The sequence below is a fragment of the Dama dama genome, chromosome 29 (genome assembly GCF_033118175.1).
Source record: "Dama dama isolate Ldn47 chromosome 29, ASM3311817v1, whole genome shotgun sequence".
Lineage (NCBI taxonomy): Eukaryota > Metazoa > Chordata > Mammalia > Artiodactyla > Cervidae > Dama > Dama dama.
Window position 1 is genome coordinate 68,228,003 of NC_083709.1, and position 20,949 is coordinate 68,248,951.

Genomic DNA, 20,949 nt, shown 5'->3' on the forward strand with positions numbered 1-20,949 from the left:
GCGGCCCCTCGGAGGGCGGGGACCCGCCTCCGCCTGGCGCGGCTGCCCGGGGCCCGCTCGCCCAGCCAGGCCTGGGGTTTGCGAGTCCCTGTGGGGCGGCCAGCTTTCGTGCCCCTGACTCTTGGTGAAGCGCTCTGTCGCTGTCGGAGGCCCTGTCCGGCACTTGGAGGTAGGCGAACCCGGGGCCGATTTGCTCCTCTTCTGGACCAGAGAGCTCTGTGAAGTGACTAAAGCAACCCGGGCAGGTTTGTCAGAGCCAGTCCAAAGCTAAGGTTTTCTGGTACACCGTAGATGCTCAGTAAGTTCACTTTGAATAAATGCCCCAATTCCCCTGACACCCTAGGCGTGTTTTTCCCACCTAAGCTTTGTCAAGGGTATTGAGCCTGCAGAATCCCCGTTCCCTGTGCCCGACCTGCGCTGAGGGGACAAGTGTGGGTTCCTCCGTTCCTTTCCTCCAGTTAGATACTAAGATCCAGCAGAGAGATATCTCGTGATGTGGGCATCTGTGAAGTTCCCAGGCTAAACTACATGTTCTGTTAACGGTATCTAGCCTTTTTCTTGGATAATTAAAATACCATGTTTGGCCTCGGTTTACTTTGAGCTATGGAGAATTTTCAAAGTGATACCTGTTTTTTAAACTTTGTTTTTTGAGTACAGGAACAAGTTCAACAGCAGTCAAAGGAAAAACTTTACACAGGGTTCCACCATGAGGGGACGTAAATAATACAACTCTTAACAAATCAGGGCCTCTGGGTTCCTAGTCATTTGCTTAGTTATTCATTCACTCAGTCCCTCATTGAGCATGTATTTGTTGAGCACTTGCTATGCTCTAGAGGCAGAGGTGGCAGTGGTGAGCAAAACAACAAATGGCATTGCGTTCATTAGTCTTGGGACCTGTTGGTTCAACTAGACATTAATAAACATACTAGATAATTTCATGGTACATATTTACAGGTTGAGATAAAGGCTGGAAATAACCTGTTGTGGACTAGGGTGTTCAAGGTTTCCCTGAGAAAGTGACACTTAACCAAGATGGAAAGATGAGTAGGAGATAAATTAGTCAAGACAGTGTTGGGGAGGGGATAGAAATATTTCAGATGAAGGAACTGGTATGTCAAACGACCTATGTTATGTTAGATGATATGTTAGAGAAACCGAAAGACCATAGGTTAACAAAGGAAAAAATTGTGCTGAAGAAAGACATGAAATATGCTGACGAAGGAGCAAAGTATCAGAATCTGGGGTCACTGAGCAGGTACACCCTAGTCCATTTCACTTACAGATGCTTTTTCTTAATATAGTAATTGACTTGAAACAGTGACTGTGCACCTGAATACAGGGAAGATTGGCGAGAGGAGAAACTAACTATTCTGCTGAAGTTTATCTGTGGAACCTCCTCTCCTTACTCCTTCCTCCAACCTAGTGCTATTGCTAAAATTTCTCCCCAAATACCAGCAGTTTGTTCTTCATAACCCTTCTGTTCCTCTCTTCAGCATATCCCAGCTCCTTTCCTTCCAGCCTCCTACCTGTTCTATCAGGCCTTCAGAAGTAGTTGTTTCTACTCTTTGAAGGTGGAATTTTAGGTAGAGGGTGAGAGGGTTAAGAATGAGTTATGACAAAGGAATTATCATTACCAGTACTATAAGAATGAGGAGTATATTACTGATAGTTCTTGTTTTAGTATGGGCTATGTTTTCCTATAGTAACATTTTTGTAAAAGGTGGTACTTTATTTAGGTATTCTGATATTTCATGCAATAACATGTAACTATACAATTACTAATTACTTACTGTAGAAAACCTAGGCAGTAAATGAAACTAAAATAAGCTAAATATCCTTCATGATCCCAGAGAGTAAATGGATATCTAAGGAATCTTTTTCTTTGTATATATCTTTTTTATTTGTTGAAAAAAAATTTTTTTTTGACTGCACCATGTGCAGCTTGTGGGTCTTAGTTCCCTGACCAGGGACTGAACATGGGCCATGGCAGTGAGAGTGCCGAGTCCTAACCATTGGACCACCATGGAGCTCCCTTTGTATGTTTAACATAAAAATAGAACCTACTGTTTTGTAGCCTGCTTTTTTTTCATACATTATAAATTATCTATGTTACTGAATATATTTCTACAGCATTGTTTAAATTTTTTCATTAGTTAAAACCTTTAAACTGATATTTTAAATTTATGTCCTTATGGTAAGTCCTTAGAATGAGTAAAAGGTTTTGAAGATTTTGGATTCCTATTATTAAACTGCCCTTTGTGAAGACTGTACCAATCCGTATTCTTAGCAGTCCCAATGAAAGTGCTTGTCTTCCTGTACCCTTGCCAGTATTGCACATTGCCATTCTTTTTCATTTCTGTCAAGATAATAGGTGAAAATAGTTCAGTGTTGTAATTTTTTAGTCTTCTGACTATATCTAATATGCCCCAATATTTAGAGGACTTAAAATGGTTTTATATAAATTGACATATCTTGTTAAATGAGATGATTTCTCATATCCTTCAGTTATATATAAGTTAAATCAGCTTACTGGATACTGTAGCCACTGTCAAGGACTTCTCAGTGCAAAAAGAAGAGGTGATACAGAAGATAAGAATTAAAATTAAGAATTTTATAGAGACCAGACTAGAAATTTGGCACTAAGAAAGAAAAATGAAGGATACATGGACCAGAAGGTAATCCGTAAAGAACTATAAAATGTTTTAAGCAATAGCAGCGTTGTCAAGATAAGTGTGTCACCTCCTAAAGTGGCATTTTGAAAAAGGAATTTTGATAATATTTGCAATAATATGGACTTTCTTACGCTATCCTCTATAAGAATACATTAGGCACTGATGTAGAGAGAATTAGTGTATTGGAAAACAGAAGTAAAGAACTTATCCAGATTGCAGACAAGAGAGGCAAAGAGACTGAAAATACGAAGGAGGCTTGGTGACACAAAGCACAGAGAGAAAAATGTATACTGTGTATCTGGTCAGTTCCCAACAAAAATGCAGTAATAGGATAAAACAAACTTGAAGCCACAATAGGTGAGAACTTTCCAGAATTGAAGAAAGGTATCAAATGATTTAAGAAACCGGACACACCCCAGCAGGAATTCTCCCTTGCCATATAGGAAACTGTAGGACAACAGGTATAAAATAATAAAAGCCAGAGGGAAAAAGACCTTCAAAGGAGTAACTATGCAAGTGAAAGCCAATCAGTCATCAGTAATAGTGTAAATTAGAGGATAGTGGTGATTACATTTCAGTATGCTGAGAAAAACTGCCAACCTGAATGTCTATACCCAGCAAATATGAGTTCTTTGTTCTTGTCAAAAACAAAGATGATATAAATACATAAGCATCCAATCAAAGCTCAGTAAGTTTGCCACCACACCTTCAGTAATGGAAGTCTAAGTTCAGAGAGAAGAAGGTGTTTTCAGCTTAAGGTCTTGAGATATTAGAAGGAATGATCAGAGAAAGTGGGAAATTTGTATGTAAAACAATCTGATTTTGTCTTTTGGGATTAACAAAGATGTAGCTAAAATAGAAGACAACAATAGCATATAAATTATGAAGGGATGTTTGAAGTTCTTTATTTTTTTGAGGGAGAATTGTGATATATTAACTTTAGGCTTTAATGTGTACATATTAAAATTTACAGGGTAACCACCAAAAGACAAATAAGTGTATTATTTCAGGACTAGAAGAAGAAAAAAATTTGGAATGAGGAAAAACATATTCCAGAAGACAAGAAAGGGAAAGGGAAGAAAAGTAGAAAAGGTATAATAAAGCACAAAGAATCACTGAAAATAAATACAAATGTTACTAATTATAATATAGAAATACTAAATGTACTTCTTGTACATAAGATAAAGAGGATATGTCAAACACCTAAGCAAAAGAAAGCTGCTGAATTATATTTAATATCAACAAAATAGGCTTTAAGGCAAAAAAAATTACTACAGATAGGTTACTTTATATTCAGATCAATTCACCTGAAAAATAAAAAAATTCTGAAATTGAGTTTTTTAACTTATATACATCCAAAATTGATAACTTCAAGGAGAAAAGAGAAAACTTATCATAGAGTTGATTTTAATGTACATTATAGCATACCTCAGTTAATTAGACAGACACAGCAATAGTACCACTTCTAAAGAGTATGTATAGAGTACTGCATTCAGACCTGATGTTCAGCTAGTACACATTGGTTCAACCGTACCAGTTGTTAAAATATTAATATATATCCATGGTGGTTGAATAGTTAGTTACTGTGCCAAGTCCAGAGTGCCCTCCTAGTACTTAAGCACCTTCCATAGGTTCTCCTAGAGTAACCCATTTGTGGTAACTAGCCTCTTGGGCGGAGAAGGCAATGGCACCCCACTCCAGTACTCTTGCCTGGAAAATCCCACGGACGGAGGGGCCTGATGGGCTGCCGTCTGTGGGGTCGCACAGAGTCGGACACGACTGAAGTGACTTTAGCAGCAGCAGCAGCCTCTTGGGAGATCCAGAGATAAAAGGAGCAGTCAGATGAGAGTAATGCCACCACTGGAGGCACCATCCAAACGTTGATTCTCTTGACAAAGTGTGAACACCCACTGCAGGATAGCACCCGTGGCAGGTAAATGAGGCCAGTGGGATGCTTTACGGAGGAATACCTTATGGATACAGATCCCTAATCTTACCATTCTTACTGAATTTCACCTTTATTTAGAGGTATAATTTTGCCAAAAGCCACTGAATACATACCCACCATAGGTATTAATAACACTCACTTTATTAATGAACATGACTGCCAAAATGTCCTCTCTATATCAGAAACACTTGGTTGAGAGAACTGAAAAGGATTTGTACTCTGGTTTATGCTTTTAGCTGCTGTATTACATTATGTCTCATCTGGGCTGAAGGATTAGGTTTGATATCATTAAATATGATGTATCAATTATTTTGTCACTTAGTTATTAATATAATTGAATGTAAAAATGAACAGCAAGCATTAAAAGGGTTAAAATTTTTCCAGTATACTTACTATTAACTGCAGCAAAAGCTAAAAAGAGGATTCAGCTCCATGAATAATTTTATTGCTATTAAGAGTGATTTTTTTTTAACTTATCAAGACCACAAGTTACTTAAAAACTACCTTTTATAAGGAATTTTTAAACTGAAATATAGTTGATTTACAATATTGTGTTAGTTTCAGGTGTACGGAAAAGTGACTTAGTTATGTATATTTTTTTTTCAGATTTTTTTCCATTATAGATGTTACAAGATATTGACTATAATTCTTTGTGCTACATAGGAAATCCTTGTTGCTTATCTATTTTATCTGTAGTGGTTTGTATCTGTTAATCCCCTACTCCTGATTTATCATTCCTTCCTTCCTCTTTTGTAACCATAAGTTTGTTTTATAGAGTGACTACTTGTTTAATGTGGAAATTTTTGGAGGGTCTTTATGCAGTTTCCTATGGCAGTTAATGGTCCAAACAAAGGCATCTGGGTCAAAGAGATAATTATGGCCCCAATTTCTAAAATTAATAAATGTTTGGGGGTTACTAGAACAATTTGATAAACAATTTGAGTTAGAATTAATATCACTTGGCAAGCATTTTTATAACCTATAGGTTAGCCTATTTTTTAATGTTTTAACATTTAAATTATTCATATGTAAATTTATATTACTATTGAACATTTAGTATTTTTTAATATCACACTTATGTAACAGCTGCCGCATGGGTTTCCGCCCCCCCCACACACACAAAGATGAATTAAAAATTCCTCTCTTATAAGGCCACATATTTCAAAAGATTGTCATTAAATAGTGTCTCAGGATAATGTGATTGCTACAAATTAATAGCATGTATTTTCAAGTTAAATATAAGTAAAAATTTATAAATAGCTCATAAGTCAAAGTAGAAATGATAATGGAAATTAGAAATATTTAGAACTAAATGAAAATACCACATCTCAAAAGTTGTGGGATATAAATAAATATGTACTTAGTATGAAAATTATGATCTTTAATAAACTAGAAAGGAAGATAAGGAAAATTAATTAGCTAAGTATCTATCTCAAGAAATAATAACAGAATAGTGAAGTTATAACAAAGTAAATCTGAAGACAGCCAAAGGAAGGAAATACAGAAATACAGAGTAAAATTATTGAAATTCTAAAACTCAAGTAGAAATACTCAACAGAAAGATTTGCCTTTGAAAAGACAAAGAATAGTGAAACATGCTCATTAAATTGATCAATGGAATACCCAGATAAACAATATTTAGAATGAAAAGGGGGGTATAATTTCAGATGCAAGAAGCAGAGATTGCAGCTTTCCAGAAGTAGCAGAATAGGTGGTTTGGACTAACCCTCCAACTGAGAATAATTAGAAAAGCTACAGAAAAACGTAAATATCTAATATAAGATATAAACAGTTATGTTTGAAGGGAGTAGAGAACTGAGGCAGTGAGGAAATTTCAGGGCCAAGCTCTGCAAAAGGAGGGTAGCCAGAGATGTGAATCCACCTTTTTAGCCAACTGAATGTAGCAATATGGTAGAAGTGAAAGATTGATTTGACACTAGAAAATATATTAATTGTAAATCACTACATTAACATATTAAAAGAAAACTATAGGATAATTTCAATAAATGTTAGAAAATATTTCATATACTTTAGCAATGGCAACCCACTCCAGTACTCTTGCCTGGAAAATCCCGTGGACAAGGAGCCTGGTAGGCTGCAGTCCATGGGGTTGCTAAGAGTCAGACACGACTGAGTGACTTCACTTTTTCACTAATGTATATTAATGAAAAAAAAAGGAACAGATTTGAGGTAGAAGAGAATTTCCTTAATCCAGTAGTAGGAATCTACCAAAACAAACAAACCCTGTAACAAACATTGTGCTTAATGATGAAATGAATGTATTCTTAAAGATCAGGAATAAGACAAGAGTGCTTGCTATATAAACATTTCTGTTCAACATTGTTCTGAAGGTCCTAGCTGGTGCAGCAAAGAAAAAAATATTAAAAATAAGAATGCAGTTGTTTGTAGATGATTAATGATAATTGACAAAGAAAACCTAAAATAACATATGATAAATATTAGAATAAGATTGTTAGAATAAAAAATCAGTTTGCCTCCTGTACACCAGCAGCAAATGAAACAAAATTTTATTTTATTTTATTTTTAAATATTTATTTATTTGACTGTGCCGAGTCTTAGTTGTGGCATGTGGGGTCTAGTTCTCTGACCAGGGATCGAACCCTGAGCCCCCTGCATTGGGAGCTCGGAGTCCCAGCCACTGGGCCACCAGGGAAGTCCCTGAAACAAAATTTTAAAAAGAACATTTACAAAAGCATAAAAAATATCTCAAGTACCCAGGAATAGATCTAATGAAAGATAGGCATGATCTACATGGAGAAAATCTCCATTATAAATGGAGATATGCCATGTTCAAGGATTGGAAGTCTCCATATTGTAAAACTATCAACCCTATGCAAACTTTTCTATAGATTTATTACAACCTCAAAATCCACAGGTGGATATGTGTGTGTATGTATAACTTCCTGTGTAAATTCTAAATGTATAAGGATGTACAAAGAATTGTTACAGTTTTCTTGCTAAGAATGTCTTAAATATGTGGAAAATTGCATATTATTGATGAGACGATTCAATGCTGTATGATATAAATTCTACCAGATTAATTTGTAAAGCCACTGCATCCTAATAAAAATACCAACAAGATTTTTTAGTAGGACCTGACATGCTATATCTAAAATTCATTTGGAGAAGAGAGTGTGACATTAGCTTCCCCTAAAAATGTTTATTAGGGCAGTGAGGGGGTCTTGCTTTGCCACTTGCCAAATCTTTTAGAAATTGTATGAAATAGAATATAGAGTCCTAAAAGAAAATCTATATATGATAAAGATGGCATTTACAAAGGTATAGGGTTTGATGTTGGGACAAATGACATCCAGTTTTAAAAGTTACAAATTATGCCATGTACAAAAATAGATTATATTAAAATGAAAAAATGACTATCAGTCTTATTGATCTCTTAATAGCTCTCTTGTTTATAATGTTTACTATTAAGACTTCCCAAGAATCATTGATTCATTACTTTTATGCATGAAAAGAAGACAAGTTCATTTCATGACTCTTCTAACAAAAAGAAATATTTATGCATCTTCTAAAATTACATATATTAATTTGAATATTTTTACTCATGGTAGTTAACTAACGCAGAAATCCTTCAGGTATTATCAAATTTTTGAAATCCAGGTACCTCACAAGAGGATTTAGGCAGACACTCTTTAAAGGATAATTTCATGATTTCTAAATATGGAAAAGATTTCAATTTAGTAGATGTTTCTGCTTACCATTTGTTCTGAATTTTAAAGTTTGCCCATTTAGAATTCTATCTTATGCACTTTCATCTTAAAGTGTAAACATCCCATGTGCTATTGGAATTATAAATTGAAAAGATTGCACTTTCAGAATTTCATTTGAAAGTAAAATCAATCAATTTCAATCCTGAATTGAAATCAGTTCAAGATTTCATTTGCTAGTAGATCAGTCTTTGCAGAAAACTAAGACAAAATCAATAAAAGACAATAGATTTTCAGAAATAAAATGGTGTTTGACTAACAGACATAAAAGGAGAAATTGACAGTAACACAATAATAGTAGGAGACTTTAAACACCCCCACTTTTGATGGACAGATCATCAAAACAGAAAATAAGGAAACACAAGCCTTAAATGATACATTAGATGAGATGGATCTCATTGTTATTTGCAGGACATTCCATCCAAATGCAGAAGAATATACCTTCTCAAGTGCACTTGGAACATTCTCGAGGATAGACCACATCTTGGGTCACAAAACAAACCTCAGTAAATTTAAGAAAATTGAAAGCATATCAAGCATCTTCTCTGACCACAATGCTTTGAGACTAGATATCAATTACAAGAAAAATGTAAGAAACACAAACACATGGGGATTAAATAACATGTTTCTAAATAACCAACAGTTTACTGAAGAAATCAAAAGGGAAATCAAAAAATTTCTAGAAACAAGTGACAATGAAAACATGACAACTCAAAACCTATGGGATGCAGCAAAAGCAGTCCTAAGAGGGAGGTTTATAGGAATACAGTTGTACCTCAAGAAACAAGAAAAACATCAAATAGACAACCTAACACAACTGGAAAAAGAAGAACAAAACACCCCCAAAGTTAGTAGAGGGGAAGAAATCATAAACATCTGAGCAGAAATAAAAAGAAATGAAAGAAACAGTAGTAAAGATTAATAAAACTAAAAGCTGGTTCTTTGAGAAGATAAACAAAATCGACAAACCTTTAGCCAGACTCATCAAGAAAAAAAGAGAAGAATCAAATCAACAAAATGAAAAGGAGAGGTTACAACAATGCAGAAATAAGAAGGATTATAAGAGACTATTATGAACAACTGTATGGCAATAAAATGGATAACCTGGAAGAAATGGACAGATTCTTAGAAAAGTTCAGTCTTTCAAGACTGAACCAGGAAGAAATAGAAGTTATGAACAACCCAGTTACAAGCACTGAAATTGAAGCTGTGATCAAAAATCTCCCCAAAAACAAAAGCCCAGGATCAGATGGCTTCATAGGAGAATTCTGTCAAACATTTAGAAAAGAGCTAATGCCTATCCTAAAACTTTCAAAAAATTGCAGAGGAAAGAACACTTCCAAACTCATTCTTCAAGGCCACTATCACCCTGATACCAAAACCAAAGACAACACAAAGAAAGAAAACTATAGGCCAATATCACTGATGAACATAGATGCAAAAATCCTCAACAAAATTTTAGCAAACAGAATTCAGCAACACATCAAAAATCTCATACACCATGATCAAGTTGGGTTTATTCCAGGAATGCAAGGATTCTTCAATATATGCAAATCAACCAATGTGATACACCATATTAACAAATTGAAAGATAAAAACCATAAGAGACTCTCAATAGATGCAGAAAAAGCCTTTGACAAAGTTCAGCACCCCTTTATGATTAAAACACTTCAAAAAATGGGCATAGAAGGAACCTACCTCAACATCGTAAAGGCCATATATGATAAGCCTACAAAAAACATTATTGTCAATGGTGAAAAACTGAAAGCATTCCCCCAAAGATCAGGAACAAGACAAGAGTGTCCACTTTCACCACTATTATTCAACACAGTTCTGGAAGTCCTAGCTACAGCAGTCAGAGAAGAAAAAGAAACAAAAGGAATCCAGATTGGAAAAGATGAAGTAAAGCTCTCACTGTTTGCAGATGACATGATACTGTACATAGAAAACCCTAAAGATAGTATCAGAAAATTACTAGAGCTAATCAGTGGATTTAGCAAGGTTGTAGGATACAAAATCAACACATAGAAATCACTTGCATTTCTATATACTAACAATGAAAAATCAGAGAAATTAAGGAATCAATCCCATTCACCATTGCAACAAAAAGAATTAAATATCTAGGAATAAACTTGAATAGCCAGGAGAGATAAGAAAGGCTTCCTCAGTGATCAGTGCAAAGAAATAGAGGAAAACAACAGAATGGGAAAGACTAGAGATCTCTTCAAGAAAATTAGAGATACCAAGGGAACATTTCATGCAAAGATGGGCTCAATAAAGGAGAGAAATAGTATGGACCTAACAGAAACAGAAGATATTAAGAAGAGCTGGCAAGAATACCCAGAAGAACTGTACAAAAATGATCTTCATGACCCAGATAGTCACAATGGTGTGATCACTCACCTAGAGCCAGACATCCTGGAATGTGAACTCAAATGGGCCTTAGAAAGCATCACTACAAACAAAGCTAGTGGATGTGATGGAATTCCAGTTGAGCTATTTCAAATCCTGAAAGATGATGCTGTGAAAGTGCTGCACTCAATATGTCAGCAAATTTGGAAAACTCAGCAGTGGCCACAGGACTGGAAAAGGTCAGTTTTCATCCAATCCCTAAGAAAGGCAGTCCCAAAGAATGCTCAAACTACTGCACAATTGCACTCATCTCACATGCTAGTAAAGTAATGCTCAAAATTCTCCAAGCCAGGCTTCAGCAATACATGAACCAAGAACTTCCAGATGTTCAAACTGGTTTTAGGAAAGGCAGAGGAACCAGAGATCAAATTTCCAACATCCCCTGGATCATCGAAAAAGCAAGAGAGTTCCAGAAAAATATCTATTTCTGCTTTATTGACTACGCCAAAGCCTTTGACTATGTTGATCACAATAAACTGTGGAAGATTCTAAAAGAGATGAGAACACCAGGCCACCTGAGCTGCCTCTTGAGAAACCTGTATGCAGGTCAGGAAGCAACAGTTAGAACTGGACGTGGAACAACAGACTGGTTCCACATAGGAAAAGGAGTATGTCAAGGCTGTATATTGTCACCCTGCTTATTTAACTTATATGCAGAGTACATCATGAGAAATGCTGGGCTGGAAGAAGCACAAGCTGGAATCAAGATTGCCAGGAGAAATATGAATAACCTCAGATATGCAGATGACACCACCCTTATGGCAGAAAGTGAAGAGGAACTAAAAAGCCTCTTGATGAAAGTGAAAAAGGAGAGGGAAAAAGTTTGCTTAAAGCTTAACATTCAGAAAACTAAGATCATGGCATCTGGTCTCATCACCTCATGGGAAATAGATGGGGAGACAGTGGAAACAGTGTCAGTTTTTATTTTTTTGGGCTCCAAAATCACTGCAGATGGTGACTGCAGCCATGAAATTAAAAGACGCTTACTCCTTGGAAGGAAAGTTATGACCAACCTAGATAGCATATTTAAAAGCAGAGACATTACTGCATTAAAAGCAATTAGAAGACATTAAAAGCAAAGCCAACAAAGGTCCGTCTAGTCAAGGCTATGGTTTTTCCCATGGTCATGTATGGATGTGAGAGTTGGACTGTGAAGAAAGCTGAGCGCTGAAAAATTGATGCTTTTGAACTATGATGTTGGAGAAGACTCTTGGACTGCAGGAGATCCAAGCAGTCCATCCTAAAGGAGATCAGTCCTGGGTGTTCATTGGAAGGACTGATGCTGAAGCTGAAACTACAATACTTTGGCCACCTCATGCGAAGAGTTGACTCATTGGAAAAGACCCTGATGCTGGGAGGGATTGGGGGCAGGAGGAGAAGGGGACGACAGAGGATGAGATGGCTGGATGGCATCACTGACTCGATGGGCATGAGTTTGAGTGAACTCCGGGAGTTGGTGATGGACAGGGAGACCTGGCGTACTGCGATTCATGGGGTCGCAGAGAGTCGGGGTCGCAAAGAGTCGGACACGACTGCGTGACTGAACTGAACTGAAGGAGACAAAAGAACTGTACACAGAAAATTATAAGACACCGATGAAAGAAATCAAAGATGACAGAAACAAATGGAGAGAGATTCCATGTTACTGGGTAGGAAGAATCAATATTGTGAAAATGATTATACCACAGAATGCAATCTACAGATTCAATGCAATCCCTATCAAATTACCAATGGCATTTTTCACAGAACTAGAACAAAATATTTCACAATTCATATGGAAACACAAAAGACCCTGAATAGCCAAAGCAGTCTTGAGAGAGAAGAATGGAGCTGGAGGAATCAACCTTCCTGACTTCAGATGATGCTACAAAGCTACAGTCATCAAGACAGTATGGTAGTGGCACAAAAACAGAAATATAGACCAATGGAACAAGATAGAAAGCCCAGAAATAAACCCATGCACCTATGGGTACCTTATTTTAGACAGAGGAGGCAAGAATATACATTGGGGCAAAGACAGCCACTTCAATAAATGGTGCTGGGAAAACCAGACAGCTACATGTAAAAGTATGAATTTAGAACACTTCCTAACACCATACACAAAGATAAACTCAAAATGGATTAAAGACCTAAATGTAAGACTAGAAACTATAAAACTCTTTGAGGAAAACATGGGCAGAACACTCAATGACATAAATCAAAGCGAGATCCTCTATGACCCACCTCCTAGAGTAATGGAAATAAAAACAAGAGTAAGCAAGTGGGACCAGATTAAGCTTAAAAACTTTTGCACAGCAAAGGAAACTATAAGCAAGGTGATAAGACAACCCTCGGAATGGGAGAAAGTAATAGCAAATGAAACAACTGACAAAGGATTAATTTCCAAAATATACAGGCAGCTCATACATCTCAATGGTGAAAAAACAAACAATCCAAAAAGTGGGAAAAAGACCTAAACAGACATTTCTCCAAAGAAGACATACACATGGCTAATAAACATGTAGAAAGATGATGCTCAACATCGCTCATTATTAGAGAAATGAAAATCAAAACCACAATGAGATACCACCTCACACCGGTCAGAAGGGCCATTACTAAAAAGTCTACAAACAGTAAATGCTGGAGAGTGTGTGGAGAAAAGGGAACACCTTACACTTTTGGGGGGAATGTAAATTGATACAGTCACTATGGAAGATGGAATGGAGATTCCTTAAAAAACTAGGAATAAAACCACCATATGACCCAGCAATCCCACTCCTAGGCATATACCCTGAGGAAACCAGGGTTGAAAAAGACACATGTATCCCATTGTTTATTGCAGCACTATTTACAATATCTAGAACATGGAAGCAACCTAGATGTCCATCGACAGATGAATGGATAAAGAAGTTGTGGTATATGTACACAATAGAGTATTACTCAGCCATAAGAAGGAATGCATTTGAGTCAGTTCTGATGAGGTGGATTAACTTAGAACATATTAATATAGAGTGAGGTGAGTCAGAAAGAGAAAGATAAATATCGTATTTTAACTCAAATACAAAATATAGAAAAATGGTACTGAAGAATTTATTTATAGGGCAGCAGTGGAGAAACAGATGTAGAGAATAGACTTATGGACATGGGTAGAGGGGAGGAGAGGGTGAGATGTATGGGAAGAGTAACATGGAAACTTACATTACCATATGTAAAATAGACAGCCAACAGGAATTTGCTGTATGGCTCAGTAAACTCAAACATGGGCTCTGTATGATGGATGGGATGGGGGAGGGAGATGGGAGGGAGTTTCAAAAGGGAGCGGATATAGGTATACTTATAGCTGATTCATGTTGAGGTTTGACAGAAAACAACAAAATTCTGTAAAGCAATTATCCTTCAATAAAAAAGTTTAAAAAATGGTGTTTGTAAAAGGTTTATAAAAATGTAATTTTGTAATAGGAAAGGGCTAAAACAGGAAACAATACTAAAATCCGTAAAGGAGAAGGTTTAGTTTCACTAAAACTGGTTTGGTAGGATGTGCGCTAGACCTTTCAATGCATTTTAATTGATGCTGATGAAGAATTGCCTAATTTATATGATCTTTTCCTAAGTTGCCTCATTTAAGCATGTCTTTCTGAAGCCAGCTTTTCTCTTGTAAAAATATGTTTTAGGCTCCTTCATATGCATATAAAGTTATCCCGTTTTAAGTGTTGCACCATTTTGCAAAGTATTACATACTATGGCTCATATAATCAATCTTTCTTTCATGTACATTTAGGTTACTTCCAATTTTTCCCTACAATGAAGCATATCTTTATATGTGCTTCTTTGTATTTGGAAGTTATTATTTCTCTAGACTAAATTTGCTGAGATAAAAGATAGGCACGTTTAAAATTTTGCTAGACACTGGTACTCCCCATACAAGCTGCACCCAGCGTATACTTCACCATAAGGTATGAGAGTACTGTTTCCTCCTACTACTTGCAACAGTGCATAGTCTCAATCTTTTAAATATTTGCTACTAATGTGGACAGAAGTTATTCATCTATATCTTATATAGTCATAAATAGATGAATATCAATAAAACAGAATGCTAAATAAACTAAGAGAAATGTGTCATTTGCTTCCAGGTCAGTGCTGACAGTTGCTTGTGAACAGACTGAAGTTCTACTTTTTGATCCTATATCTTCAAAGCACATAAAAACACTTTCTGAAGCTCACGAAGACTGTGTAAATAATATAAGGTTAGTATTACAGTGAGAAAGTAAACTTTATTAATGTGACCCAAAATATTCTGTCTTGGAAGTTAGTGAAAATTTATAATTCCTTGACCAGCAGTACTAGATGGTACACATTTGTGAACTGTGCAACTTATCATTTTAATTATAAAAATTACTGTTAACCATTTTGGATTGGATCTTTCTGAAATGCATTTTCACTTCCATGTGATTTTCCCTTTTCTCTTTGTGTATTAGGGCCATGATTATGAACCTCAGCCATTTATTTTGCTAGTCCTGTAATGCTTTGGGGCAGTGCCATTGCTTAGCCTCTCTCACCACCAGCCCCCAGATTCAAACTGTTGAGGGGAAAAAAACAGATAGGCACAGAGAACTTCTTTATTGTTTGAAGCTCCTTAAATTCTCAATAATGTGGGAAATAACAGTTGTATAATTTGGTGGACTAATACACAGTCATTAAAATGATGATTACAGATGCTGTATATCACCATGGACAAATGCTTGAAATAGTACAGGTTAAAATCATAAAATCTATAGATATGACATGATGCAGAAGAAAAAGATTAGAGAAAGTATTTCAAAATGCTTACAGTGGATGTGTTAGAATGAATGGATTATGAGTAATTTTCTGTTTTCAAAACTTTATATAATGAGATTATATGACTTTCATAATGATTACTTTTAATCATCAAAAAGAAGAAATGCTCCAAACATATAGAACTGTAGATTAAATAGCACAAAAGATACAGCTAGGCTCTGAAACAGCATAAACATCTTTGTGGCCATATGGCCAGACTGGAACACACACAAAAAGCTGTTACAGAGTTGAAGACACAAGCCCACTGGGTTTTCAGGCTGGCACTGACATGTAATAGTTTAGCTCCTGTGAGGAATCAAAAATGCTAAAGTATTTCATGTGAGGCAGGAACCAGAGCCAGAATAATTACACAAAGCCAGGGGTTTAGTTGGAATGTCTGTCCCATTTGTGAAAGGGTGAAAAAAGGAAAAAACTGTTAAATTACCTGGGGCTGTAGCTTTTAGCTGATGAAGATTTATTTAGCCTCATGACCATGAACTGAGTGAAGCCATTGCTGAGTCTGTGATTGAAGGTACATACGTGATAGCTCCCATAGCATCATGAAACTGGAGGCTTTGATCTCAGTGAGACCTAGTAGTGGATTTGGGTCCAGAAATCCAAATAGGACAACTATAAAATCATTAAATAGGAAGAGAGAAAGAAATTTTTGTTTTCATCTTTCTTACTCAAAAGGAGTCTACAACCAAAATTCTAAAACTCATTAAGATAATCTAATATTAGTATAACAGAATCAGCAACTGGAACAGGCATTTTCTCCAGATGAAATTACTTTTATGGAGTAGTCCAACAAAGACTTTATTTTAAAAAATAAATTATTTATTTTTTTTGACTAGGTAATACATGCACGTGGTACAAAATTCAAAGGTACAAAAGGGTAAACAGTGAAAAGTAAGTCTGTCTCCCACCTCTGTCCCCTAGCCACTCAGTTCCTCTTCCCAGAGGCAACCACTATTACCAATTTCTTAGTATCTTTTCTGAGATAGTTTATTATGCATGTACAAACATATATATACATACACTCATAGACACACACACACACACACACACACATATATACTTTTATATAAATGGTACCATTCTACCTTGGCATTTTCACTTAATGACATATTTAGAGATCATTCCACATTTGTACCCATGGGATGATTTTATTCTTTTTAACGGCTGCATAGTATTCCATTGATTGGAAGACACTTTAAAGCATCTTTAGGATGCTCGAATAAGTTAACAGAAAAAGAAAAAAAGTTAACAGATACTTTCCATTAATAGAGAGCTCAAAACTATGAAACAAAAGAGATGAAACAAGAATAGGTTAATATGGAAAAGAAGTAACTAGACCTTTTATAAATTAAAAATATAGTTGGTATATTAAAAAACTTAATAGATGGGATAATTATTACCCTGTACAATGCTGATGAGAGAATTAATGGGTTGGAAAATATTACTAAGAATTTTACCTAGAGATTGAGATATGTAATATATCAACTACAGAAAAAAAATGTTGCAGAGATTAGAAGAGAACTAAATTTTGAAGACATAAAGGCTGAGAATTTTTGGCATTGAAGAAAGACCTGAATTCTGGAATTAAAAGTAAAATGTAACGTTTAGTGGGTTAAACAAAGATAAATTCACATCTAGACAGGTTGTGATAAAACTCTAGGATATCAAAAGTAAAGAAACTCTTACCACCAAAGTTAGAAGCCAGATTATCTATTGAGGTATTATAATTAAACTACCTGGTTTCTTATCACCAGTAGTTGATGCTAGAAGAAAAAGGAGTAATATCTTAAATATCAGTACTAAGTCAAAATAATGTTTTATACCATTTCATATCTAGATAAATCTTATTCTAGGATAAATAATTTAAATTTTAATATATATTATAATTGTAAATGTTATTATTAATAGAAGATAGATCAGGATTTTAGGGGGAAGAAGGTGCATTTAAAACAAAGTTAAAATGAAAACTCTAGATTAGCACTATCCAGTACAATTATAATGTTAAATTAAAAATTGTGTAGTAGTCACATAAAGACACTAAATTAATTTTTAATAATTTACTTGCTCCAGTATGCCTAAAATGTTATTATTTCAACATGGAATCAGTATAAAAATTACTGAGATGTTTTACTTACATTTTTTTTATCATGCTAAATCTTCAAAGTCCAGTGTATACTTTAAACGTGGAGCACATCTTAAGGCAGACTGGCCACATATTAAGGACTCAAAAGCAACATGTGTCTAATGGCTACCAAATTGCACAGTGTAGCTCTGGATGGTGACAACAAATAGCTTGTATGGGTGGAGGAGTTTTGTTCAGTGGGAAGGTATAACATTTAAGGTTCACATCATGTTAGGAAGAGGATAGAAATACTAAGTAATTTCTGACTCTTTCAGAACAATTTATAATTAAATATATGATAAAAAAATTAAAATAATAAAAATTTCATTTATAGCTTTCAAACCAGCAAAGTGGGGCAGGGGGTGGCAGAGACTATTAAAAACTTGATCAGTAAACAGAAGGAAAGCTTAAAAAGTAAAAATAAAAAAGCAAAGGAAAGGAAAGATAAATAGAAAACAAGAAGTAGAAATAGGTCCAAAATATTAATAGTCTACATTTACATATAAATGAATTGATCTTCTTTATTAAAAGACAGATAGAAATTTGAATAAAAAACAAGATCACACATACTCTTTATGGAGATACCAAAAATAAAACTACCCAGAAATGGGAAAAGAAAATTGATGTAGGTTATCCCCTATTGAACAGATGGAAGACCAAAGGCTTTCTTTAATAAGGATAAAGGGCAACTACATATTAAAAGAAAAATCCACCAAGCATATATATAATAATCATGAACTTGTATACAAGTTGAAATTAAGAAAGCAAAAATAGAATAATAAGGAATTACTAGTACATGTCTGTGGAGAAGGAAATGGCAGCCCATTCCAGTATTCTTGCCTGGAAAATTCCATGGATGGTAGAGCCTGGTAGGCTACCTTCCACAGGGTCGCAAGGAGTCGGATACAACTGAGCGAGACCTCCTCCAATACGTGGCTATAATCATAGTAAGAGATTTTAATACAGTTCTGTACAAAAACTGGTAAATCAACCAAATAAAAATTAAGTTGTAAAAGATTTTAAATACTTTGAATAACCTTTCTGCTAAAAACAGAAATGTTGGATAAATTTTTTTTAATATTGTTTTAATGTAGAGTTGAGCTGATAAGAAAGGAAGGACTCGTAGGGCCAAAAATGAAGTGGAAGCAAGAATGCAAAGAAGTAAACATGTATTCAGCTGGCTTTTACCCTGGAGGCATCTGCTAAATGCCTGTGACTCTTTGAGTTTCTGTTTTGACAGGTATGAGAAGTACAAAGGACAGGAGAGTTAATTCTACATCCAGTTCAAGGTGAGGAGTCTAGTAGAAAACTCTGCATAAGACTCGGGGCTACAGACTCTGCAAAGGGCTACAGTTCCAGCATAAAGGTTTTCTAGAAATAAACCACCTTGTTCATCTAGACTGTGGCATTGGGTAGAGGCATGTCAGAAAATCTCTGTAAATTGCTAACCACAAGCTAGCCTTCATGTAGCCTTCACACTGCCATATGGTCCAGACCCCTCCAGCCAGCAATTTTACATTGGTTCCAGCTTAGTAGTGCTGTGGGGTACCTGTAAGAAGAAACGCAAATCTTCTCTGGAGGAGAAAACTCAGTATTATAAAGTCAGTTCTTCCTCCAAAGTAGTCTATGAATTTAGTGCAGTTTTAATAAAAATCCCAACAGGATTTTTTATTTTTAGTTTTTAAAAAAGGGTTTTTTTTTTTTTTAACTTGATATAAAGTTCATACTTAAAAATAAAGCACCAAGAATGTCCGAGAAAACTTTGAGGAAGACTGAGATGATAAGAGAACCCACCCCTCCAGATATCAGACCTTATCTTAGGACAGGGATAAATTAAGTGACCAGTGAAATGAAATAGAACTTCAAGAAACAGACACATGCATACATGAAAATTTGATTTATGACAGCAGGTTATTTACAAACTAGTGTGGCTAAATGGAAAAGAGATTGGTTTTGTGTGTGTGTGTGTGTGTGTGTGTGTGTGTGTATAAGATGAAAATGAAATTAGATTTCTACCTCATATCATAACTAAAAATAACTGCCAGTTTCTTTCTTTTTAGAAGAAATATAGAATATATTTATATTCTAAATACAACAAAGGATTCTTTTTAAGACACACCAAAAAAGTATAAACCATTAAGGATTGATAAAGTCACCTGTATTAAAATTTAAAACTTCGTTGTAACTAAAGACATAACAGTGTGAGAAGATGAGTGATAAGCTGGTGGGAGAAGATATTTTCTATGCACATAGCCAAGAAAAGGATTAGTATCCAGAATATATGAATAAATTACCTTAGAGCAAAATAGGCAGAGACTCACATAAGAGAAAATACCAATAAAATGAGCAATAAATATGGAATGATTTTCAAGCTTACTAGTTATCATGGAAATACAAATAAAAATAGCAATATAGAAAAAGTATTGGCAAAGATGCTGAAAAATAGACACTTAGACAGTATTGATGGAGTATAAAACGGTAAAATTATTTTGAGCAATTTAACAATATCTGGTTAAAATTGAATATCAGTTGTTTAAAAGAAACCACATGTGAATAAAGCAATGTGTAAAGAAGTTTCATTATAGCATTGTCAGTAATAGAAGTTGGAAACAAATCTCCATCAAGAGGACTATAAATTGTATACTCATACAATGGAATACTATACATCAGTTAAAATAAATGAAATAGAAGCATCAGTATCTGAGATGTACCTCAGAAATTCAGGATTGAGCCAGAAAAACAAATTGTAGAATGAGCTGTACACAGTGTGATACCATTTATACAAAGTTTAAAAATAAATAAACATAAACTTGATGAGGGCATGTATTTGTTCTCTGCTCTATCCTCATCATCTGGAACTGTGCCACATGTGGGTGCTCATTAAATACTGACAAAATAAGTTGAATGCAGAACAAAACTAAATTGCTTATGGATGGATATACAGTTGTGAATTCATAGTATTAAAAACTTGCAAGTGGAGTAACAAAACAAATTTTGGATAGTGGTTCCCTCTGGGGAGGGAGGGAGGGAGGGGAATGGGATTGGGGAGGGATATACAGGGTTCTTTGATTGTGTTTGTAATGTTCAAAAAAAAGATCTAAAAGATAACCAAATGTTAAAATTTGATAAAGCTGGGTGGTGGGTATCACAGGTGTTTGTTACATTCTTCATAATGTTTCTAATATTTTACAATTTAAAAGTTTCTCATCTCAAAAAGAAAAGACATGTCAGTTTCTT

General features: G+C 35.2%; 1 protein-coding gene across 4 annotated transcripts in view; it reads left to right on the plus strand.

Moving 5' to 3' along the window:
* The window catches only part of DCAF10 (DDB1 and CUL4 associated factor 10), a 53,955-nt gene that overhangs the window by 868 nt on the left and 32,138 nt on the right, over positions 1-20,949 (plus strand). For 3 of the 4 annotated variants that reach the window (XR_009691134.1, XM_061132665.1, XM_061132664.1), the window contains exon 2: positions 14,888-15,001. Coding sequence is in view for 3 of the 4 variants with exons in the window: in XM_061132665.1 (XP_060988648.1) it covers positions 14,888-15,001 (114 nt within the window). In the remaining variant the exon portion in view is untranslated. Of the gene's footprint in view, positions 1-14,887; positions 15,002-18,952; positions 19,002-20,949 lie in introns of all 4 variants that reach the window. The other variant, XM_061132666.1, reaches the window with a different exon arrangement.